Source organism: Aotus nancymaae, unplaced genomic scaffold (genome assembly GCF_030222135.1).
Source record: "Aotus nancymaae isolate 86718 unplaced genomic scaffold, 86718_ANA_hifiasm-v0.15.2.pri h1tg000003l, whole genome shotgun sequence".
Taxonomy (NCBI): Eukaryota; Metazoa; Chordata; class Mammalia; order Primates; family Aotidae; genus Aotus; species Aotus nancymaae.
The window spans coordinates 19,033,439-19,058,571 of NW_026988414.1; the positions used below are offsets into that span (position 1 = coordinate 19,033,439).

Genomic DNA, 25,133 nt, shown 5'->3' on the forward strand with positions numbered 1-25,133 from the left:
AAAATACAAAAATTAGCCAGGCATGGTGGTGGGCATCTGTGGTCCCAGCTACTCGGGAGGCTGAGGCAGAAAGATCACATGAGCCCAGGAGGCAGAGGTTGCAGTGAGCCAAGATCACGTCACTGCACTCCATTCAGCCTGGGTGACAGAGTGAGACTCCATCTCCAAGAAAGAAAGAAAGAAAAAAAACTAAGGGCTGAAAAGTAGTAAAAAAAAGTTTCCATTACCATCAGACCAGAACACTATTCAAATTCTCATTGAAATTCCAACATTGATCATTAATTAAAAGACAAAATGCATCTGTTACCTAGAATGGGCAACCCAAGACCTCCTCAAACATGCTTCATCCTAAAATTTAACTTAAACTCTCTCTCTCTCTCTCTCTCTGATCCCCCTTCATGGTATTCTGTATATGGCCCTATCATCACATTAAGTTGCAATTATTCACTTATACTTCCTCTGCCTCGTTCCTGGACCTTGTGTGCCTAGAAGGTAGAGTCATAATGTCTGTCTATGTATCTCCCAGGCACAGCACATGACAGACTCATATAAATCTTTGAAGAAATGAACAAAAACTCCAAGTGCCCTTCACAATTGCTGATGCAAGTCATGAAATAAACAAGATTTGCTTGAACAGACAGTGCAGAGAAAAGCTGCTATATTGCATTTTTGCAGCATGCAGCAGATGCCAGCAGGATGACAAGCCAGTTCCTTAGAACATATCTTTAACATTCAATAGTTCTGAAGAAGGTCTAGGCTTCCATTTCTGTGATAAAACAGCTCTTCTACAATCATTTTTATTCTAATTACAGTAAGATATTATTTACATGGGATGTCTGAGACCTAACCTGCACCAAACTAATGTCATTTCCAGTATTTAGATATCTTAACTCCCAGAACATTTTACAGAGAAGGTACTCAAACACTGGTAGAATAAATTCATCCCAGAACTTAAAATATTAATGTGCTGTATCAATTTTGTGAGAAATAAATGAGCTTAGGGCCAGGCACAGTGGCTCACTCCTGCAATCCCAACACTTTGGGAGGCTGAGGCAGGTGAATCACCTGAGATGATCAGGAGTTTGAGACCAGCCTGACCAATATGGTGAAAAACCGTCTCTACTAAAAATATAAAAATTAGCCGGGCATGGTGTCATGCACCTGTAGTCCCACTTACTCAGAAGGCTGAGACAGGAGAATTGCTTGAACTTGGGAGGTGGAGGTTGCAGTGAGCAGAGATTGCGCCACTGCATTCCAGCCTGGGCAACAGGCTCCACCTCCAAAAAAAAACCCAGAAACAAATGAGCTTTACAGGTATATATACCTTCAGTCGGTAAAGGACAGTCTTTTCAACAAATAGTGCTGAGAAAACTGGGCATCCACATGCAAAAGAATAGTTGGAACCCTATCTTACACTATACATAAAAATTAACTCAAAATAGGCCTGGAATCCCAGCACTTTGGGAGGCCAACGCAGGTGGATCACCTCAAGTTAGGAGGCTGAGGCAGGTGGATCACCTAAGGTCAGGAGTTCGAGACCAGCCTGACCAATATGGTGAAACCCCATCTCTACTAAAAATACAAAATTAGCCGGGTGTGGTGGCAGGTATCTGTAATCTCAGCCACTCGGGAGGCTGAGGTGGGATAATCACTTGAACCCAGGAGGCAGAGGTTGCAGTGAGCCGAAATCACACCACTACACACCAGCCTAGGGGACAGAGCAAGACTCCAACTCAAAAAATAAAAAGTAACTCAAAATAAAGACCTAAACATCAGATCCAAAACCATAAAACTCCTAGGAAAAAAAACACAGGGGAAAAGCTTCATGACACTGAATCTGGCGACAGATATGATACCAAAAGCACAGACAACAAAAGCAAAACCAGGCAAACCTAAAAACTTATGTTTTGTGCAAAGGACACAACCAACAGAGTAAAAAGGCACATACAGAATGGGAGAAAACGCTTGCAAACCATATATCTGATAAGGGGCTGATACTGAGAATATAAAAACAACTTCCATAACTCAAAAATTAAAAAAAAAATTTTTTTAATGGGCAAGAGACTTGAATGAACATTTCTCCAAAGATGACACAGGAATGGCCAAATAAGCATATGAAAACATATTGAACACCAAAAAATTATAAACCAAAACTGCAAATGAGCTGTAACTCCACACTTTCTAGAATGACTACTATAAAAATAATTAGTGTTGGCAAGGACATGGAGAAAACAGAACCCTTGTATACACTGTTGGCAGGACTGTAAAATGGCGCAACTGCTTTGGCAAACAGTATGATTAGTCCTCAAAACATTAAAAACAGATTATCACATGATTTGCCAATCCCCTTCTAGGTATGTATCCATATCCAAAAGAAGGTCTCAAAGAGATATTTGCATAACCATGTTCATTGCAGCATTGTTCACAATAGCCAAGAGGCAAAAGCTACCTAATGTCCATCAGAAAAATGGGTTAAGAAAATGTGATACATATACACAATAAAATACTATTCAGCCTTAGAAAACATGGAAATCCTGTCACAAGCTACAGCATAGATGAGCCTTAAGGATGTTATGCTAAGTGAAATAAGCCAGTCACAAAAAGACAAATACTGATAATTCCATTTACAGGAGGAATTTAAATTAATCAAATTAATAGAAACAAAGTAGAAAGGTAGTGACCTGGGGCTGGGGAAGACAGAAAAGAGCAGTAGTCATTTAATGAGTATAGAATTTCAGTTTTGCAGGATGAAAAAGTTCTGGAGATCTATTGTAAAACAATGTGAATATACTTAACACTACTCAACTGTATACTTAAAAATGGTTGAGTAAAAACAAGCCGAGGTACTTAATACCATCTTATTGTATATTCATATCTAAAATTATAATTAACCTCAAACGTCAAAATTGTTGTACAAAAGTAATAAACTGTATTTAATATCTTAAAAAAAAAAAAAAAAGTACATGTGGGCCAGGCACAGTGGCTCACACCTGTAATTCCAGAACTTTGGGAGGCCAAGCCATGTGGATCACCTGAGTTCAGGAGTTTGAGACCAGCTTGACCAACATGGAGAAACCCCATCTCTACTGAAAATACAAAAAATTAGCCAGGCATGGTGGCACATGCCTGTAATTCTAGCTACTCAGGAGGCTGAGGCATGAGAATCGCTTGAACCCAGGAGGCAGAGGTTGCAGTGAGCCAATCACACCACTGCACTCCAGCCTGGGCAACAAGAGCAAAACTCCATCGCAAAAAAAAAGAAAAAAAAAGTGTATGTGCTTAGGAAACAACCCAATGTCCATCAATGGATGAATAAACAAAATGTGGTATATCCATAAAATGAAATACTATTCACCCATAAAAAGGAGTGAAGTAATGCTGGATGGGTGGAGGAAAAGGAGAGATATTGGTCAAGAAGTGCCAACTTTCCATGATAGGATGAATAAGTTCTGGAGACCTAATATATAGCATAGTAACTATAATGTATTTTATACTTAAAATTTGCCAAGAAAATAGATCTAAAGTGTTCTTAGCACAAAAACGCAACTATGTGAGGTGATGGATATGTTAGCTTAATTGTGGTAATCATTTCACAATATTTAAGTGTATCAAAACATGTTGTACATCTTAAGTCTATACAATTTTTATTTGTCAATCATACTTCAATAAAGCTGGAGAAGAAAAGGAATGAAGTACTGATACTTACAACATGGAAAAAACTTTAGGACATCAGACTAACTGAAAGAAGCCAGGCATAAAAGGCCAGACACACATACTGTGTGATTCCATTTATATGAAATGTTCAGAATAGGAAAAATTCAGAGACAGATGGCAGATTAGCAGTTGCCAGGGGCTGGGAGGAGGGAAAATGGAGAGTGTTTTCTAATAGGTATGGGGTGTCTTTTGAGATGACGAAAATGTTCTGGAATTAGATAGCAACGACCCTTGCATTACCTTGTGAATGTATTCAAAACCACTGAAGTGTACGCTTTAAAAGGGTAAATTTTATGGTATGTGAAGTATATCACAGTTTTTTAAAAGCATATATGCCTTACAACCATAATGTTTGACCTACTTCTCCTCAAATTCCTGTTCTATTCTTGCCATCATCATTCAGCCAGTTCCTAAAGCCAGTGACCCTAGAGTCTCTTCCCCAATGATCTCTCACTGTTTGTCCTGTACACCTCACAGCTGCTTCTGAACAGAGTAGCGGGAATTGGGACTGCCTTACTCTTTCAGACTCCTCTCCCAGCCACTGCTGATTGGCCCAGGTTGAGCTCTTGTGCCCAGTTGGGCCAATCACAATACCTCACTCTCACAGCCCAGTTGATTAGCCTAAGGGCAGGCATGTGACACAAGACAGGTCGCCCTGATCTTCTGCCCTGGGAAGAGAGACTCACACCCTTTCTGGAGGCAGAGCTGTGCAATGTGAGGGAGGCGAACTGCTGCAACTCCCCTTACATGGATGATGCTGGTCTGAGAGTAAAACTGACCCTCAGTAGCATTCAGACCCCTGGTTCCAGCTCACTCCTACATTAAAGCAAGCTGTCCATAGGCTCACCTTTTTGCTAGGTTAATGCAAGCTAGATATCTATTATTTGCAAACAAAACCACTAACCAGTACACTCTCTGAATCCAGTGAGTCAAAGCCCTACTGAAACTGCCTCCCCCAACCTCTCACTGCAACAGCCTTCTTCTTCCTGGACTCCTCTCTCCAGGCTCCACCCACACAATCCCAGCTAGGACTCAATCAGTAACTCTAACCACAAACAAGGCCCTGCTCCTCCCCTGCTTAAAACACTTGATTGGAATGAAAAAAACTAGTCAGGCACAGTGACACATGCCCTTAGTCCAAGCTACTCGGCAGGCAGAGGTGGGAGAATTGCTTGAGCCCTGGAGTTCTAGCGAACTATGATTGTGCCACCGCCCTCCACCCTGGCCAACAGAGTGAGACTCTGTCTCTTAAAAAAAAAAAAAATGACAATGACAATCACTTAATTGGTCTCCTAACTGCTCAAGTTAAAGTCCTTACTATTTGCCACTACAGACCACAGCCAGGACCCTACCAACCTTTCCAGCCTCATCAATCCCCTTGCTCGCTGTGAGTTCATCACTTGACACTGCTAAGCTCTGGTACATGCTGGTTCTTTCGCCGGAGTTGCTCTTCCTTCTGTCCATTTGTAAAACATGTATCCCTTCATTCTCCAGCTCAAACATCATCTTCTTTGGAAAAGCCACCATCCTCCTAAGCAAGGTCTCTCCCTACTTTATTCCTTATACATAACTTTCATAACTACATGGATGTAGGGCATGAAACAACAGACAAAGGAGACTCGAAAGGGTGGAGGGAATGGACGAGGGCGGATGATGTGAAATTACCAAGTACAATGCATATTATTTGGGTGATGGGTACCCTAAAAGCACTGGACTTCATCACTACGCAATCTATCCATGTAACAAAATTACTTATGTACCCCATAAATTTAAACAAATAATTATTTTAAAAACATAGCTGGGCACGGTGGCTTACGCCTGTAATCCCAGCACTTTGGCCGAGGTGGGTGGATCATCTGAGGTTGGGAGTTCGAGACCAGCCTGACCAACATGGAGAAACCCCATCTCTACTAAAAATATAAAAAATTAGCTAGGCATGGTGGCACATGCCTGTAATCCCAGCTACTTGGGAGGCTGAGGCAGGAGAATGGCTTGAACCTGGGAGGTGGAGGTTGCAGTGAGCTGAGATCAAGCCATTGCACTCCAGACTGGGCAACAAGAGTGAAACTCTGTCTCAAACAAAAACAAAAACATAATAACTGGGCCAGGTGTGGTGGTACACACCTATAATCCCAGCACTTTGGGAGGCCAAGGTAGCAAGATCGCTTGAAGCCAGCTCAAGACCAGCCTGGGCAACATGGTGAGATTCCCCTCTCTACCAAAACACACACACACACACACACACACACACACACACACACACATTTTTTTTTTAATAGCAGGGCATGCTGCTACACCACTAGGAGCTAAGACTGGTCAGGAGCTAAGGACTACTCAGGAGGCTGAGGCAGAAGGATCACTTAAGCCAAGGAGGAGTTTGAGACTGTAGGAGCCAAGATTGTGCCACTACACTCCAGCCTGGGCAACAGACCAAGGCCCTATCTCTAAAAATATATACATACATATATAAACTGTAGCAGATGCCAGTGCCCCACCCATATATTCCCTCACCATGATCACACTTCAGTGCCCATTGGCCTGACACCCACCTGCCAGCATCTGCATGTCTTGGCCTCACCACTTCCCCTGACCACTGAACCTGCTCTGCCCACCCATGGGGCAGCCAAGAAATCACCTGGGAATTCACACCCAAAATCCCCAACCAAGCAGCTGTCAATCAATGACTAAAGAGAGCTGCTGTTTGAAGGCCCCAGCTTCCTCATCTGGAGTGGGGATAACCGAGGCCCATGTTCCATGTTTCATGACAGCTCCCAGGGCTTCCCTGTAGGGTAAAGCTCCAGTGATGCTCAATGGAAACTGGCCTGGTAACGTCGCCTCTGTGATTGCCTTTCCTTCCCTGTCTCACTTCTTTGCTCCTCTAATGCCAGTTCCTTCACCTCTCAAACGAGCTACTGGCAATTAAATGCTTTCTCAGGGTCTGCTTCTAAGGCAATAACAAAACATAGAATTGCTGTGGTATTTACTGTGTCCCAGACACTAAACACTCAACTATGCTTCTGAACTCCCCTGTAAAACGCTCTAAAATTTAGATAGGGGAAACAGAGGCAATACAAGGTTAAGAAACTTGCCCAAGGTCATAGAGCTAAGTAAATACATTCAGCATTTTTCACATTCTACTGCAACAATCCATCGATGTATCTCTCCTCTTTGCTGGACCCTTAACCTCTCAGGGGAGAGACCTTTTTTCTCTTTCTCTCTAGCCCCAGCATCTAGCACAGAGCCAGGCTTGTAGCAGATGCTCAAGAGCTATAGGGGTTTTAAAAAGAGCCTGCACTCAGCCACCAAAACACACTATGTCCTTTTCCTGCCTCTGTGCCCCTTCTCAAGCAGGAACCCCCAAACACCTTTTCCACAATCCCACTTCCCCCACCAACACACACACAAACTCACACAAATGACAATAATTCCTGATCCCTGCGCTGGCTGCCAAAATGAAGAATTCTACGGGGCAAGGCAGACATAAGACAGCATATGAGTCCTCAAATGTCTAGTAAACAAATTCCATTGCTCATACGTGAATCAGGGCCTGCTGGCCAGGCTGTTATTTATGTACTTATTTTACTTTGAGAGCCTCTCGTTTATCGTGGAACCCCCGCCTTCCTCCCAGTGGCCTTCACTAACACATGACTCTCAAACCAGGATGACATCCTGCCCCCCTATTTTATTGTCAATATGCACTTCATCTAAATTCTGACCTCAAACATCTGCATCTTCTATTCCAATCTCTATTTGGATCTACTGGGATAACACATCTATTTAATAAAGAAGAGCTTCCTGGAGGCAGCATTGTTTGAGCCTTGAAGTTTGAGTAGGTTTGCAACAGCGGCCTTCAGACATCCTCTGTCCCGAATGCCTGACTTTAAACCGTGTCCACGTCATCTTTACACTTTGCCCACACACGTGCTTCCCAGCCTGTGCGGGAACCACTGGACGAGGGGCAGATGATGTGAAATTACTGAGTACAATGTACATTATTTGGGTGATGGTACCCTAAAAGCACTGGACTTCATCACTACACAATCTACTGGCCTGATTCCCACCTGCCAGCAGCTACAGGTGGGAGTCAGGCCGGTATTCAGCATCAATCTCCTAGACTTTCTAGTCAGTCATCCCCACTACGCCAAAATTTGTCATCTTTGTATTTTCTAATCTTTCTCTTCCCAGGCAATAAGTCCAACCAAAACCAGGTTAATTCTTTCTATCTTACCTCTTTCACTGGCAGGCTCTCCCCATTCCAAGCCCTGATCATACATTCCTCGCTCAAAAACCCTCTTGGGGCTGGGAGGAGTGCCTCACACCTGTAATCTCAGCACTTTGGGAGGCCGAGGAGGGTGGATCACCTGAAGTCAGGAGTTCAAGACCAGCCTAGCCAACATGGTGAAACCCCATCCCTACTAAAAATACCAAAATTAGCCTGGCATGGTGGCACGCACCTGTAATCCCAGCTACTCGGGAGACTGAGGCAGGACAACTGCTTGCTCTAGGACTGGCTACTGCTGAAAGTATAAAAGCTAACCTCCACATCACAGCATTCAAAACAGTCTCGTTCTCCTCCTGACCTGTCTACCCACCTCCTCTCTCACTAATCTCCACCTCTAGACTCGAGATGGAGTCTCAAAACCCACTCCCAACACATGACCCAACTCAGTTCTCCTCCATGAGCACAGGTCTTTCCTGCCTCTGCCCTTCACCTTGGGGCTTTTCCCACCCCACATCTGAAAGCCCCCTCCAACTTCACAGACCTGGTGAAAACATAACCTCTGCCACCTCAGCTGATCTGCAGACATAGCCCCTGCTATTGGGGCTACCAATAGGAATAAACACTCCGTTCTCCCTGACCCCATGTAAAACCCAATGTTTAAATCTATTTTAAGGTCATGGTATTGGTAATTTTTTTTATGTTTCAAGTAGCAAATCAAATTGAAAACTGTATCAACAAAAGGGAATTTATGACCCCCTATAACCAGGAAACTGTGCTAACTTCAGGCACAGCTAACACAGTCAGATTCTGAACTCAAATGACGTTGCCCCTCTTCCTCTCCTAGCTCTACTTCCCTCTGGCTTCATTCTTAAGCCAGGCACTCTCCACACTGAAGGATACCACCATTCACAATCTAGTAGAAAGACAGACATTCTTTCCCCCATCATCCATCTAGTAAATCTCAGCAAAGACTGCCTGGTTCTGCTAGGGTCACACGTCCACCAGGATGTTATTTTGGCCAAGAGAAGATACTGATATTAGACCAGAACAGGCAGGATAAGGAGAGAAGCTAGGGTGTTTCTGCCCCACCCCAACACCTGCTCTCTGCCTCAGATCGCGTCCCTGCCAGCGGCTGCCTCCGCTCCAGGGCTGCCTTCCTCTGAGGTCCCAGCTCTTGCTCAATGACCCTGCCACAGGTCTAGTTCCCCCAGAAGCTCCTGGGTTGTACTTAGTATCACCTCTTCCCCTAACCTTCCAGTCCTGAGGGTAACAGCAACTTCCTGCTATTGCTACTCTCTGGGTCACCTTACTATCCATCACCTGTGTAACTAGCTCCTTGTATTATGGTCTCTCAGTTTGAAATACCTTCACTGGCTTTTATTCCCTGATCAGACCTCAACTGATAGGGAAATTGACAAAGTATAGGTCAGAACGGAGAAAGAAATGTGGAGAGTACAATATCAAGGAATAACCACCACCACCATCAACACCAATACCACCTCCCATCTCTTAAAGGTTCACTATACGTCATGCACTACTTTAGGAATTCACTGAGTCTTCATATCAACCCAGTGATGTGGTTACATCTGTTATCCCGTTTTCACAGATGAGGAAACTGAGGCTCAAAGATGTTAAACAACTTGCCGTTACCAAAACTGTAAGTGGTGGAGCTGAGATTCAAATCCAGACAACACGATTCCAGTGTGCACACCTTTTTTTTTTTTTTTTTGAGATGGAGTCTTGCTCTGTCACCAGGCTGGAGAGCAATGGCACGATCTTGACTCACTGCAACCTCCGCCTCCTGTGTTCAAGCAATTCCCCTGCCTCAGCCTCCTAAGTAGCTGGGACTACAGGTGCACGCCACCACACCCAGCTAATTTTTTTGTATTTTTAGTAGAGACGGGGTTTCACCATGTTGGCCAGGATGCTCTTGAGATCTCTTGACCTTGTGATCCGCCCACCTTGGCCTCCCAAAGTGCTGGGATCACAGGCGTGAGCCATCGCATCCGGCCCACATGCACACCTTAAAACAGGAAGCGGAGGAGAAGCATTTCAAGCAGGAGAGTATGGACAGGATCAAGTGTTGCCTACCAAGGGGTCAGGCGAAATAAGGACTATAAAGCATCTACGAGATTTAGCAATAAGGAGGTCACTGAGGACCCTGAAGAACCGAGTCAGAAAGCAGGCAGCAGAAGGCTTAGGAGTACGCCGGAGGTCAGGAAGTGAAAGCAAGCGTTCCAAACCCTCTCTTCAGAAAGTGTATTGTAAAGAGGAGTCACAAAATAGGGCACAAGGTCAGGCACAGTGGCACAGGCCTATAATCCAAGCACTTTGGGAAATTGAGGCAGGAGGATAACTGAGGCCAGGAGTTCGAGACCAGCCTGGGCAACAAAGCAAGACCTTATCTTCCCCCCCCGGTGGAATCTCAGCTCCACCACTTATAGTTTTGGTAACGGCAAGTTGTTTAACATCTTTGAGCCTCAGTTTCCTCATCTGTGAAAACGGGATAACAGATGTAACCACATCACTGGGTTGATATGAAGACTCAGTGAATTCCTAAAGTAGTGCATGACGTATAGTGAACCTTTAAGAGATGGGAGGTGGTACTGGTGTTGATGGTGGTGGTGGTTATTCCTTGATATTGTACTCTCCACATTTCTTTCTCCGTTTTGACCTGTGCTTTGTCAATTTCCCTATCAGTTGAGGTCTGATCAGGGAATAAAAGCCAGTGAAGGTATTTCAAACTGAGAGACCATAATACAAGGAGCTAGTTACACAGGTGATGGATAGGAAGGTGACCCAGAGAGTAGCAATAGCAGGAAGTTGCTGTTACCCTCAGGACTGGAAGGTTAGGGGAAGAGGTGATACTAAGTACAACCCAGGAGCTTCTGGGGGAACTAGACCTGTGGCAGGGTCATTGAGCAAGAGCTGGGACCTCAGAGGAAGGCAGCCCTGGAGCGGAGGCAGCCGCTGGCAGGGGCGCGATCTGAGGCAGAGAGCAGGTGTTGGGGTGGGGCAGAAACACCCCGGCTTCTCTCCTTATCCTGCCTGTTCTGGTCTAATATCAGTATCTTCTCTTGGCCAAAATAGCATCCTGGTGGACGTGTGACCCCCCCAAAAAAAGGCACCAGATGCAGGAGAAAAGATCATCATACCAGAGTTTCTTTTACTCTTTCTCTGTGTGTGCGTGTGTGTGTGCGTGTGTGTGTGTGTGTGTGTGTGTAAGAGAGACAAGGTCTCACTATATTGCCCAGGTTGGTCTTGAACTCCTGGGCTCAAGCAATGTTCCTGCCTTGGCCTCCCAAAATGCTAGGATTACAGGCGAGAGGCACTATGCTCAGCCACTCTTTCTGTGTTTTAAAAATGAGAGCAACTTGGCCTGGCATGGTGGCTCACGCCTGTTATCCCAGCACTTTGGGAGGCTGAGGCAGGCCAATTACTTGAGCTCAGGAGTTCAAGACCAGCCTGGCCAACACGGCAAAGCCCTGTCTCTACCAAAAATACAAAAATTAGCCAGGTGTGGTGGTACATGTTTGTGGTCCCAGCTGCTCACAAGGCTGGGACAGGAGAATCTCTTGAGCCCAGGAGGCAGCGTTTGCAGTGAGTATAAGATCATGTCACTGCATTCCAGCCTGGGTGACAAAGCCAGACACCTCTCAAAAAAAAGAGAGCAACTTAAGTGTGTTTAAATTGTTGTGTGTTTAAATTGTTATTTAAACACACTCAAGTAGTGCGCTGGTTGAGAGGGGTCCAAAGACGCAGGAGTGAGTCAGAAGGCCAAGCAAAGCAGGGTCTCCAAGAGGATGGGGGGTTACGGGTGGGTCTATACCCTCAATCAGCCTTAGACTCTCTCCTTGGAACAAGGGCCAGAAAGAAAACATGGCTATGGATTCATATCATTCTGAAATGTGAAAGAGGGAAGTTCCTTTCTGGTGGCTTCTATCTTCTCTAAGGTGGAAGGTGAGGCAATCAGCAGAAGGGAAGGTGAAGTAGAGGGGTGGAAAGTATGAGGAGCAGAGAAAAGGTTCAGATAAGTGACTGTGCAGAATGGGGAGTCTGCGGAAAAGAAGGAGTGCCCAGGACTACTGAAGCCAAGGCTGTGGCTGGAACCTGTGAACTTACATTGGCAGCAACCCTTGAGCTCCCTGAGCACCCTGGGTGTAGGTGAAAGACATGAACAAATGGAATAATCCAAGCTGGGTATAAAAAGAAGACAGCAAGGAAACTGAATACAGAGGCAGGCACAACCACAGAGATGGACCACAGAATCGAAAGGAGGTAGGGGAATCCAAGAGGCCACAGAACAGGTATAGTCAGTTGTTATTGACTCGGAGACCCAGAAAGCCAGAGGGGAAGGCAAGACAAAATAATATATGTGGGGAAGAGGGAACCTTTGTCCAATGTTGGTGGGAATGTAGATTGGTACAGCCATTATGGAAAACAGTATGGAGGTTTCTAAAGAAATTAAAAATAGAACTACCATATGACCCAGCAATCCCTCTTTTGGATAACTTTTTGGATAACTTTTGGATAGCAATCCCTCTTTTCCATAACCAAAGGAACTGAAATCAACACCTCATAAAGATATCTGCACTCCCACGTTCACTGCAGCATTATTCACGATAGCCAAGATATGGAAACAACCTAAGCATGCCTCAATGGACAAACAGATAGAGAAACTGTACACACACAACTGAATATTCTTCAGCCCTAAAAAAGAACATCTTGTCATTTGCCATAACTTGAATGAGCTGGAAGGACATTATGTCAAGTGCAAGAAGCCGGACACAGAAAGAAAAACATTGTATGATCTCACTCATATATGGAATCTTTAAAAAAAAATCAAATTTATAGAGCTAGAATACAAAATAATGGCTACCAAAGGCAGGTGGGAGAGGAAATGGGAAGATGTAAGTAAACAGACACAAAGTAGCAGATACGGAGGAGTGTACAAGTTTGGAGATCTAATGCAGAGCATGAGGACTAGAGTTATCAATAATAAAATTGTACTGTACTTGACAATCATGCTAAATGAGATTCAGCTGCTCTTGCCACAAAAAATGTGTAACTATGAGATGATGACTGTGTTAATTTGCTCCACTATAGTAAACATTTACTATCTATAGGTATCCCATAACATTAGGTGTATACCTTAAATAAACACGATAAAATGTATTTCTTAAAAAGATGTATCTAGGCCGGGCACGGTGGCTCATGCCTGTAATCCCAGCACTTTGGGAGGCCGAGGCAGGCAGATCACGAGTTCAAGATATCAGGACCATCCTGGTCAACATGGTGAAGCCCCATCTCTACTAAAAATACAAAAATTAGCTGGGCATAGTAGCGTGCACCTGTAGTCCCAGCTACTTGGGAGGCTGAGGCAGAAGAATCCTTGAACCGGGGAAGCAGAGGTTGCAGTGAGCCAAGAACTCGCCACTGCACTCCAGCCTGGTGACAGAGCGAGATTCCATCTCCAAAAAAAAAGATAATATCCAGTGGCACTATTTCAGAGCTGGAATGCTTCTACATATTACAATGCAGGGTGCGGCTGTGGGAGAGGGTAGATGCAGATGAACTGTTAAAAAGGTGAAGGTAATTAGCCAGGCATGGCAGTGTGCGCCTGTAGTGGAGGCTGAGGCGGGAGAATCACCTGAACTTGGGAAGCAGAGGTTGCAGTAAGCCAAGATCGGGCCGTGCACTCCAGCCTGGAGGACAGAGCAAGACTCTGTCTTTTAAAAAAAAAGAAAAAAAGGTGAAGGTGATTAAAGATAAGGAGATCAAGAAACTAGTAATTTTGGAGAGTCGGACAGATCAGCCATGTGGATGATTAAGGCCCCAGGGTAAGGACAGTAAATTGGGGTCTAAAGATTTAATGAATGAGAGTGAGGCAGTGAAGCTGGAAAATGACAAAGAAAACAGTAGTGGAAGGTCGGTAGTGGGTATTTCTTGTTTCCTGCTTGTCCAACATCTACTCCTTGATTTTGCTCTGGAAACCACCTCCTCCCTTTCCAGGAACAGAGCAGGCTTCCAAAATATTCATAATATTCTATATCCTAATCTGGGGAGAGGAACATATTATTATTCTTTAAACTTCACAGATAACTTTAACTCTTTAAACTATATACACTGTTATAAACTTCATGTATGTATTTTCCAGTTTTTAAAAAAGATTCCTTCCCCTCATTCCAAAGATAAGCACCTGATCCAGGTCTGTGCAATCAGAATCAGAGACTGGTTTAGGCGCCTGACCCAATTTAGACCAATGAGACACCAGCCCAGAGCGTTGGCCAGAACTATCAGGAAAGGAGTGCTGTCTTTCTGCTGGAGCTGGGAAGCTTGTTTATAGAACGTATTCCTTCACTGGCTTGAGAACAAGGCTGACACAGAAGCAAGCAGAGCCAACAGATAGAACTGATCCCCGACATCATTTGAATACCTTGCTCCAGCCATTCCTGAAGCCAAAATACCTGGCCCTTTTCAGTAACAGTAGATTTTTTTTTCCTCTAGGCCAGTCTGCATTCAGTTCATGTCCTTTTAACTAACAAAGAATCCTAACTAATTCAGGGGAATGCTCAAGGTAGTTTCCATTGACCAGCCTATGTGATCCTTCTCAATACATAATCAAACTATGCCCTCCCTCCTGCTCAAGACCCTGAAACACCCCCTGCCATGCTAACTTCCCACCCCTTGGCACTCCCGGTAAGGCCAAAGTCCTCAGGGTGACCAGCCACACTCAACATAATCTGACCCCTCCCTTCTCTGCCCCCAACTCTGTAACTCTCCAACGCTCACTCTGCCCAGGCACAATAGCCTCCAGCTGCTCCCCGACACACCAGACCTGGGCCTTCCAGCCTCTACTCGGCTGGTCCCTCCCCGAGACACTCTTCTCCAGATACTCACCCACTAACTCCCTCACCTCCTTCCAGTCTGCTCAAATGTCAAGTCCTCAACAAGGCATAGCAAATCCTCTTCCTCGTGGCCAGTGTTCCCGAACACCCCTCCCCCACCAGTTCTCCTTTTTCCTCCTTCCATAGCATTTATTTTGTAATACAGTACGAACTCACTGGAAAGTATCCAGTGAGGGCAGGGTTTTTGGCTAATTTATTCATTTCAAGTTCCTAGAACAGGGCCTGGCTCATAGCAGGCCCTCGAATATGTATCAAATGAACAAAAAGAATGACATGAGCCTCAAAGGAGCAGAGCTTGGTTTGTAAAAGGTGATGGAGAAAAAGCCTTCTCTATTTTGAAAACTTCAGAGGATGTCTAAATGACCTAAGAGGGCAGGAAGTAGATGAAGAGTTCAGAGAAGAGATTGAGGATGTGGGAAGAGGTGTTAGCCACACAATGAGGCTTGAATCAGGTATGAAGTTTTGGGAGACGCACAGAAGTTGGAGGCTGAGTCAGAGGAGAAGCAATCCAAGCAATTTGCAGATGAAAGTTAAAAAGGCGGGTGGATCACAAGGTCAGGAAATCGAGACCATCCTGGCCAACATGGTAAAACCCCATCTCTACTAAAAATACAAAAATTAGCCAGGCGTGGTGGTGTGCACCTGTAGTCCCAGCTACTCAGGAGGCTGAGGCAAGAGAACTGCTTGAACCCGGGAGGTGGGGGTTGCAGTGAGCCAAGATAGGGCCACTACACTCCAGCTTGGGCAACAGAGCAAGACGCTGTCTCAAAAAAAAAAGAAAAGTTAAAAAAGGAGAGAGAGGCTAAGTGATGCATTTACATTTTAGATAGAGATAGCCATAGAAGGCCCAGTGAGGCTCATCCCTGTAATCCCAGCACTTTGGGAGGCCAGGCAGGCGGATCACCTGAGGTCAGAAGTGCGAGACCAGCCAGGCTAACATGGTGAAACCCCTTCTTTACTAAAAATACAAAAATTAGCTAGGTGTGGTGGTGGTCACCTGTAATCCCAGCTACCTGGGAGGCTGAGGCATGAGAATCGCTTGAGCCCAGGAGGCAGAGGTTGCAGTGAGCCCAGATCGTGCCACTGCACTCTAGCCTGGGCAGCAGAGTGAGACTCCATCTCAAAAAAAAAAAAAAAAAAAAAAAAAAAAAAGCCTGGTGAGTTTAGCAGGCATGAAAAGAACTAGTCCTGGCAACCTCTGGTAAATAGAAAGGATCCCTCCTTTGAGATCCTATGACAGGAGGCATCACTCCATGATTTGAACATTTGAGAAACTGGTGGAGAGTTCATCATATTTGGTCTTTCTCTTCTACCCAAGCACCACAGAGCCCATTCACAAGTGTCAGCTGGACCAAGACACAAGGTTACCCTGTTCACTGTACCATCTTGGACCCTCAGAAAGCAAATCCCCTCTGCATAATAACCCTGTACTACCAGCAGCCCATCAAACCTTCATTCCCCTAGCCCAGAATGGACCTGTCATCCAGGATCACACTCCAGTATCTAAAAAGACAAAACTGGCATCTTTTCAAAGACAGACCATAGCACTGAAGTGTCCTACCTCCCCTCTGATGACCCTCACACTGCTGAGGCAGGAGAAAGCTGGCCACAGGGAAGGCTTCCTGCTTCTGGCTCTGACTCACCTCTGTGGCTTGCTAGCTTCTCTCTACAGAAATTTCTTCAGTTATGAGACTGTATGTGTATGCCAAGATTCAAGGAAAATGTTACTCCTAGTCAGAGAAAGAAATTGCAATGCTTAGCCTCTAAGGAAAGGTGGCTTACCATAAATCAGGCCCTTGAGAATGGTGTCATTTAGATGCTCCCCACAGCTGTTAGGAAATTTATTAAATATTCAATAATTAGGCCAGGCACGGTGGCTCACACCTGTAATTCCAACACTTTGGGAGGCCAAGGCGGGTGGATCACTTGAGGCCAGGAGTTCGAGATCAGCCTGGTCAACATAGTGAAACTTCGTCTCTACTAAAAACAAAAAACTTAGCCAGTCAAGGTGGCACATGCCTGTAATTCCAGCTACTCTCGACTGAGGCAGAAGAATCACTTAACCAAGGCGGTGGAGGTTGGAGTGAGTCAGGATCAGGCCATTGCACTCCAGCCTAGGTGACAGAGTGAGTCTCTGTCTCAAAAAATACATATATATTCAGTAATTGGCCAGACACAGTTGCTCATGTCTGTAATCTCAGCACTTTGGGAGGCTGAGGTGGGAGGATCACAAGGTCAGGAGATCGAGACCATGCTGGCCAACAAGGGGAAACCCTGTCTCTACTAAAATACAAAAAATTAGCTGGGCATGATGGTGGACACCTGTAGTCCTAGCTACTCAGGAGGCTGAGGCAGGAGAATTGCTTGAACCCAGGAGGCAGAGGTTGCAGTGAGCCAAGATTGTGCCACTTCACTCCAGCCTGACGAAGAGCAAGACTCCATCTCAAAAATATATATATATATTCAATAATTAAAAATGCCTTCAAGACTCTGCCTCCCACACAGAACAGACCCTTTAAAGGAAGCCATCAGTAATTAGACTTGAGACTGACTTCTTGACCACTAACCAGATCTTGGTGGTACAGGGAATTTGTCTTCCAAGTGCTTATTAGTAAAATACCCATACTCTTAGTCAGGTATCATCCAAGAGTGAATCGTTAAGCATATATTTAAAATAGCTATCTGCAGTAGCCAGTCTCCAAGATGGCCCAGTGATTCCCACCTCTTGGTATTCACACCCTCTCCCCACATTGTACCAGTGTCAATTTGCGTGACCAACAGAATACAGCAGAGGCATGTCACTTCCAAGACAGGTTATACGAGACTGGCTTGAGTCTTGGGCTCTCTTGGATCACTCGCTCTGGGGGAAAAAACCAGTTGCCACATCAAACAGCCCTATGGAGCTTAACTAAGGCCTGCCAACAACCATGTGAGTGAGCTTAGAAGTGGATCCTTCTCTAATCCTGCCTGCAGATGGCTGCAACCTCAAGAAAGACCTAATTCTAAACCACTCAGATTGTCCCACAGACACTATTTTCAGGTGGTTAGGTTTTAGGGTAATTTACTACACAGCAATAGATAATTAATTCAGTGTCCTACACAGAACTGAGAGGAAAATGTGAAGGTTTAACCTCAGTTCCTACACTACTTTAAGACCAATTTTTATTCATAAGAAAGCAAATTTATTCAGTCATTCAACATTTTTTTGAGACAGGGTCTCACTCTCTTGCCCAGACTGGACTACAGTGATGCAATCATATCTCACTGCAGCCTTGAACTCCAGGGCTCAAACTATCCTCCAGCCTTAGCCTCCTGGGTAGCTTGGACTACAGGTGCATGCCACCATGCCCAGAGTGTGTGAGAGAGAAAAAGAGAGAGAGAGAGAGACAGAGTGTGAGAGTGTGTGTGTGTGTGTGTGTGTGTGTGTAGCTTGGACTACAGGTGCATGCCACCATGCCCAGTGTGAGTGTGAAAGTGTGAGAGTGTGTGTGTGTGTGGAGATGGGGTCTCGATATGTTGCCCAGGCTGGTCTCAAACTTTTGACCCAGAGCAATACTCCAGCCTCAGCCTCCCAAAGTGCTGGTATTACAGGTGTGAACCACTGCACCTGGCCTCCATCAGCTTTTTAAATTTTCCTGTTCCTAGTGCTTTAGAATTCCCTGCTTTCACAAACCCTCTGCAGAAGGTACAAGTCCCACTCTCTTGAACTCCTGACCTCAGGTGATCCACCTACTTCGGCCTCCCAAAGTGCTAGGATTACAGGCGTGAGCCACCGCGCCCGGCACAAGTCCCACTCTCTAGAGATTTTAAGTGCTTAGTGTCCTTCTGACTGCAAGGCGGACTAATTATATTTTCTCATCCTCATTTTTACTGTACTGCATGCTGTCCCGTGCGGTACAGTAAGGGAAGAGGCAAGTTAGGTCCCCTGCTCCCATTAATTTTGGGACAAGGGGGAATTCATTTAGTATTTTATTAGGGAGAGAAAATCTTAATAAAAGGACCTGAGAACAATTCTACTTTCTGCAATTAGTGACTAAGTGGCGGCAGGAGCGCTGATACAATCACTGCTCAAGTTCCCTTCATAACTGAAATGGCCATGGGGGTAGGGAGGAGACCATCCCTTACCCCTGCCTGGACTCTGCGGTCTCTCCAAGCAGCAGGAGGGTTATGCTGCTCTAAGAAAAGCTGGAGCCTCCCTCTGTACAAAGAAGGTCAAAGGGCGAGCCTTCTTTTTATCAACCACAAAACCAGCCTCTGCCAAACCTAAACAGAGTGGTAGGCCGTCGGAGGTGAATGGAGCCCCAGACAGAAAACCACAACGAGGTTCTCCGGCCGCCGCCGGCTGGGGTCTGAGTCAGGTGACTCCTCAGGGCAAACAGCAAACCTAAACAAAGATCACTCCCCGCATGACTGACTCGGGGGAAGAAGAGTCTCCCGGTAAGCCCAGGGCTGCCCGGTCCCAGCACGGAAAACCGTGAACTCCTGCTTCTGTGCAGTCTCGGGAAACTGGAGGAGCTACAAGTTATGCAGCAGCTCAGCCTACGGGGATGCACCTGGAGGAACTCGGGACCCCATCCGAGGACACAGGCGCCCTGCCCTGCACACACGCCTCCCGCCCCAACACGCAGGCGGGACCCCTCCCCACCAGCTGTCACAGGCGCTCGCGACCAGTCACAGCCAGCGAAGCCCGTCCCTCTGCGGCTGCGACCCCGCGGAGGCGGCAGAAGAGACGCTTTCGCCGAGGGCTCCGGGGCCAGGGCACGCCCGTCCCGCGGGAAGGGAAGGCAGGGTGGGCGCGGCCCCAGGCACAAGAAGGCTCCGGATCCAACATCCCCACCCCCGGGAGAGCGAAATAAGCCTCCCAATCCCCAGTCCCAGGCGCCCCACCTTGTCACCGAAGCTGCGGGCCATCAGCAGGTCCGGGCTGGGCGTGCTGTCGCCACCCACGGCCTCCTCGCTGCTGGAGCCGGCCAGCGGGTGCGGCATGTCGCGCAGGGAGTGGGGCCCGGTGGACGGCAGGGCCTTGGGGGGCCCGCCCGCCATGGCGTGCACCGCTCGGGACGCGCCGCCGCCGCTTCCTCCAGCTGCCGGCCGCGGCGGGCTCCCCGAGAGCCCCGGGCCGAGGCTCCGCGCGGCCGCCGCTCAGCCCGAGGCCTTGCACCGGCCGGGCCAGGAGCCGCCGCCACCCGCCGGCTCGTCCCTGCCCGCGCTGAGACGCTTCGCTCCGCTGCGCGCCGCACGCGCCCGAGCCCGCCGCGGGTCCACTGGTAGCACCGCCGCGGCGCCCAGCCCGCACAGCCAAGCCGCCCACCCGCTCCGGCCCCGCCCCCGAGACGCCGCGGCCGCCCGGGACGGGGCGGGAAGAGCGGGGAGGGGGCACGTGGGGAGGGAGGGCGAGCGAGAGGAGGCGCAGCCCCGCCCCTGCCCGGCAGGAAGTGCGCCCTGGGCCTCTGCGGCTGTCCTCCCAGTGTCCAACCTCGCCTCGCGGAGGCCGCCGCGCGGAGGAAATGTCTAACGGAAATCGGAGATGGAAAAGAGGTTAGAGGAGCCTCTTCCATTCCGCTCCCGTTTACTGATGCGCCCACCGGCAGCCAGGCTTGGGGCTGGGGGCTTCGAGGACACGCACGAGAGTCAGGGTCTTCTGGCCTCTAAGGCACGCGCAGAAAGAACCCGAAATAGACGGAATTACGGCCCATATCAGAAGAATAGCATAAAAGGCGACGAGGCTCAAAGGAGCTGGAGGACATCGGGTGGGGAACCTGGAACGAACTTCGAGGAGGCAGTGTGGGGAGTCTTCAGACTCACTCTGAGGTCTCCATTGTGTCTTGCTTCTGCAGCTGAGCTGGGTTTGTGTAAAGTCAAACCTCAGAACAGCGAGCATGAGTAGGGAGCTACAAATGATATGCGACTCTTCAGCTCACACTTTCACCAAATAGACTTTTGAAAGAACCATGAGGTTCGAGTTATTTTTCATGCATTTGTGCTTCCTTTCCAGGCCTTGGGCTGAGCTGATTCTCAGCTGTGTTTGCTGGCGTGGTGCAAATAGTTAAGGTGTTACTTCTTTGGGGTGCAAGTTCACCTCCTGTTTCTGCCTTACCTGTCCCTAGATCTTCCGTTTACAAGGCCAAGTCTTTAAAGAGTTCTCAGTCCCTCTAGCAAAGTAATGGGTAGGGAGACTCATTGTGAGGGACTACATTTTCCCTACCCATTCCAAACTCAAAGGTTTGCATAGTTTTACCTGCTAAAAGGTGGTGACAGATGTTGACTCTGGAATTCGCTAAGGCCTCTACCACAGTTTTCACTAGAAACAAGTGGAAGAGAATGCAGAGAGTTGAAACCTACCCAAAATATCCATCAGAGACTCCGAGCTTCAAAGATCTTCCCCTATTTCCCCTAATGTAATTTATATAGGGTTGGACCCTTAGTCCTCAAGCTATCATCTTTTATGTCCTCCACATGAGTCTGCCTTGGCTGGGAAAAATAGCATTCAAAGGGCACTGGGAACAATTTTAAATGCTGCATCTAAGGAATGCCAAGATCTGGTCCTCTTGGAGTTGCATTTAAATTAACACTTTCACATTCAAGGGCTGCTTACAACTACTAGAGATCCTATTATCTGTTCTTCTGAATTAGCACAAAAACAAATAGCACAACATAACTAGAAACGAGTGTCTATAGATGTATAACATAGGTTTTTCTTATTGAATGGTGCTACTTATTTTAACAACCAGGCTACCTTAGATATGATGGTGATCTGTATGGATTAAGACTCCACACAAGCTTTTTCTTTTGGACACCTGGGAAAGTGAAAAGAGAACCACATTTGAATTCTGCTTTGTCACTACAAGTGGGTGACCATGAGCAAGTTACCTCAGTGAACCTGTTCCTAACCTAAAAAGGAGAATGGAGAGCAGATAATAATACCTTATGAGATGGCTGTGTGAATTAAATAGCATTCTTTATGTCACAGTCCTAGCAAAGTGCTGGCATGGAATAGGTGCTCCCTAAATGTTAATTACCTTCCTTTCCCTTTCTGTCAGGTTTTCTCTACTATTCTTATGAAATAATAAAGAGTTTTCATAATTAAATATGCTTTACTATTCTGAGTAGGATCCGGTTGAATTTAAATATATATATATACACACACATATATATACATATAAATATATATATATTTATATATACATATATATACATATATTTATATATACATATATATATTTAAATTCAACCAGATCCTACTCAGAATAGTAAATATATATATATATATGCCAGGTAGGGTGGCTCACACCTGTAATCCCAGCACTTTGGGAGACCAAGGTGGAAGAATCACTTGAGCCCATAAGTTCAAGACCACCTTAGGCAACATATTGAGACCCCATCTCTATATAAAATGTAAAAATTAGTCCAGCATGGTGGCATGTACCTGTAGTCCCAGCTACTCGAGAGGCTGAGGTGGAAGGATTGCTTGAGCCTGGGAGGTTGAAGCTGCAATGAGCCGAGATTGCAGCACTATACTCCAGCCTGGGTAACAGAAGGAGACTCTGTCTCAAAATAAAATAAAAGTATATATGTGTATATATATATATATGCTGACCTCCAAAGTCCTCCATTTGCTCAATTTAGATTGGAGTACCACTTTTCTATGCTCATACCAAAACAAGGACCCAGACCCAGATTTCCTAAAAGGCCATATGAAATCGTTTATTACAGTTTATTTATTTTCCAGTTTCCTCGCTGGTCAATGGCAGCTGGCCACAATTATCCAGTGAGTAGTCATCAAAACTAAAGAAAGTGAATTTGTATGTAAAGTATTTTGGTAGAAAGTTTCCACCATGAAATTTAGCCCAGCCCTGCCCGTTCATATTCACCATTTCCTGTTGTATTTCAGTGTTCCTTGTGGTGGGAAATTGTCGCTGAAATAACATAAGTGTCCCAGAGCATGTGACTTTGCTTCTACTAAAAGGTTTTTTTTTGTTTTGTTTTGTCTTGTTTTGAGACAAGGTCTCTGTCTGAAGTGCAGTGGCATGATCTCAGCCCACTGCAACCTCCATCTCCTGGGTTCAAGCAATTCTCCCGCCTCTCAGCCTCCACAGTAGCTGGGATTACAGGCATGAGCCAGCACACCCAGCTAATTTTTGTATTTTTAGTAGAGACGGGGTTTCACCATTTGGACCGGCTGGTCTCAAACTCTTGACCTTAAGTAATCCTCTCACTTCGGCCTCCCAAAGTGCTGAGATTACAGGCTACTAAAAGTTTTAAAAGCAGCATTGCGGTAAGGAGGAATCATGTAACGTTTCTGCATCAAAGCAGAAGGCTACGGTGTTTGTTGGAATTTACGGAGGGAAGCTTGGATTTCTAGAATTGAGCTCTGAGGAAGATAGGAGATGTATGTGTGTGCATGAGGGGCAGGGGAGGTCCCCAATGCCAACAGAACCCAAGAACACAGCATGGGGCCCTCCCAATCCTTAGGGAATCTTAGACACTTAGGCTGGCACCTTTCGGGAGATAGGGCTTTGGGTCCCAGAATTTAGTACGTTTACCAAACTGAAATCCTGTCAGCCTCACTAGCAAGCCTATCAGGGCTGCATGTGAGTGCCCAGACCTCAGAAACAAAGCAGTCTCAATGCATCATTCACTCATTCTCTCCCCTGGTACAGTGTGTGCTTAGGCCTTTTTCATGTTTGTATTAGCCGCTTATCCTCTGGTGGTTTTTAGTACAATCATAGCTTTATCCTATATGGCATCCCAAGCCCTGCCTCAGAATAACACCACCACTTCTGAAGTGGACGGCTGGTGAGGACAAAGGACGTTTTCAGAGAGCATTCAGGGTGACATGTCGCAAGCCACAGAGGGCTGTCTCAAACAAGGGGGGCAAGTGAGAAGGCACAATCCCCAACAGACACAAAATTGTGTAGACAATTTAATTCATCCAATGATGTCCCGGGAAAGAAACAAGGTCCACTTGAGTCCAGGATCTGAATAGTTTTACAAACAAGAAATTGGAACTCACTACTGAACCAGCAAAGGGGTTTGTGGATGAATGACAGGATCATTTTATCTCTCTGTGTAGAAAAGCTCCTGGCTTGCAAAGCATAGAGACCTCGATGCAGTGAGTGATACAAGACAGTCATGCAGTCAGTGTTCTGAATCTCAAACTTTGGGTGCCTAACAATCACTTGTGAGCTTGTTAAAATGCAAACTTCCAGGCCCCACATCAAGAGATTCTACTTCTGGAGTGAGGCCTGGAATAATTTTTAATTTAAAAAAAATGTTAATAATCTCCTAGGTGATGCTTATGCTGATGCTGGTCTATAGACTATATTTTGAGAAACACTGTTCTTTTAGCTCCTTCTATTTCTCTTGCTTGTTCTCTCTTTCTTTCTCTCTCTCTTTTAATCTTTTAACCTCCTAGCATCAATCCATCAAGATCCTTCCTTTTTTTTTTTTTTTTTTTTTTTGAGACAGAATCTCACTCTGTCACCCAGGCTAGAATGCAGTGGTGCAATCATGGCTCACTGCAACCTTCACCTCCCGGGTTCAAGAGATTCTCCTGCCTCAGCCTCCTGAGTAGCTGGGATTACAGGCATGCACTACCATGCCCAGCTAATTTTTGTATTTTTACTAGAGATGGGGGTTTGCCATGTTGGCCAGGCTGGTCTCAAACTCCTGACCTCAGGTGATCCGCCTGCTTCAGCCTCCCAAAGTGCTGGGATTACAGGTATGAGCCACCACACCCAGCCTCTCTCTCTCTCTCTCTCTTTTAACCTAGCATGAATCCATCAAGATCCTTCTATTGTTCTTTTTTGTTGTTGTTGTTGTTGTTGTTTTTGAGACAAAGTCTTGCCCGGTCACCCAGGCTGTAGTGCAGTGGTGCGATCTCAGCTCACTGTAACTGCTGCCTCCTGGGTTCAAGCGATTCTCCTGCCTCAGCCTCCTGAGTAGCTGGGATGCACCACCATACCCAGCTAATTTTTGTATTTTTAGTAGAGATAGGGTTTCACCACGTTGGCCAGGCTGGTCTCAAACTCATGATCTCAAGTGATCTATCAGCTTCGGCCTCCCAAAGAGCCACCGCTCTCAGCCAAGATCCTTCCATTTTTCTAAACCACAAATTGACATTCCAAACCTTTAAGTTTTACTTTAAATTAATTTCCTGTTTGAAAACTTGCTTAGAAAGCAATTATCTATTAGAAAATTACATTATAAAGGTCCTTTTGCTCCTAAACATTTATAATTATTTTTAGTGAGCATCTACCAGGTGCTTAAAATATAAGGGAAGATTGAGG

At 46.0% G+C, this 25,133-nt stretch overlaps 1 protein-coding gene across 1 annotated transcript in view; it reads right to left on the reverse strand.

Moving 5' to 3' along the window:
- The window catches only part of SNX30 (sorting nexin family member 30), a 121,839-nt gene extending 101,952 nt beyond the window's left edge, over positions 1-19,887 (reverse strand). Inside the window, exon 1 of the mRNA XM_064378895.1 lies at positions 19,732-19,887. Coding sequence (XP_064234965.1) covers positions 19,732-19,887 — 156 coding nt within the window. The remainder of the gene's footprint in view (positions 1-19,731) is intronic.
- Between the last annotated feature and the right edge of the window lie 5,246 nt (positions 19,888-25,133).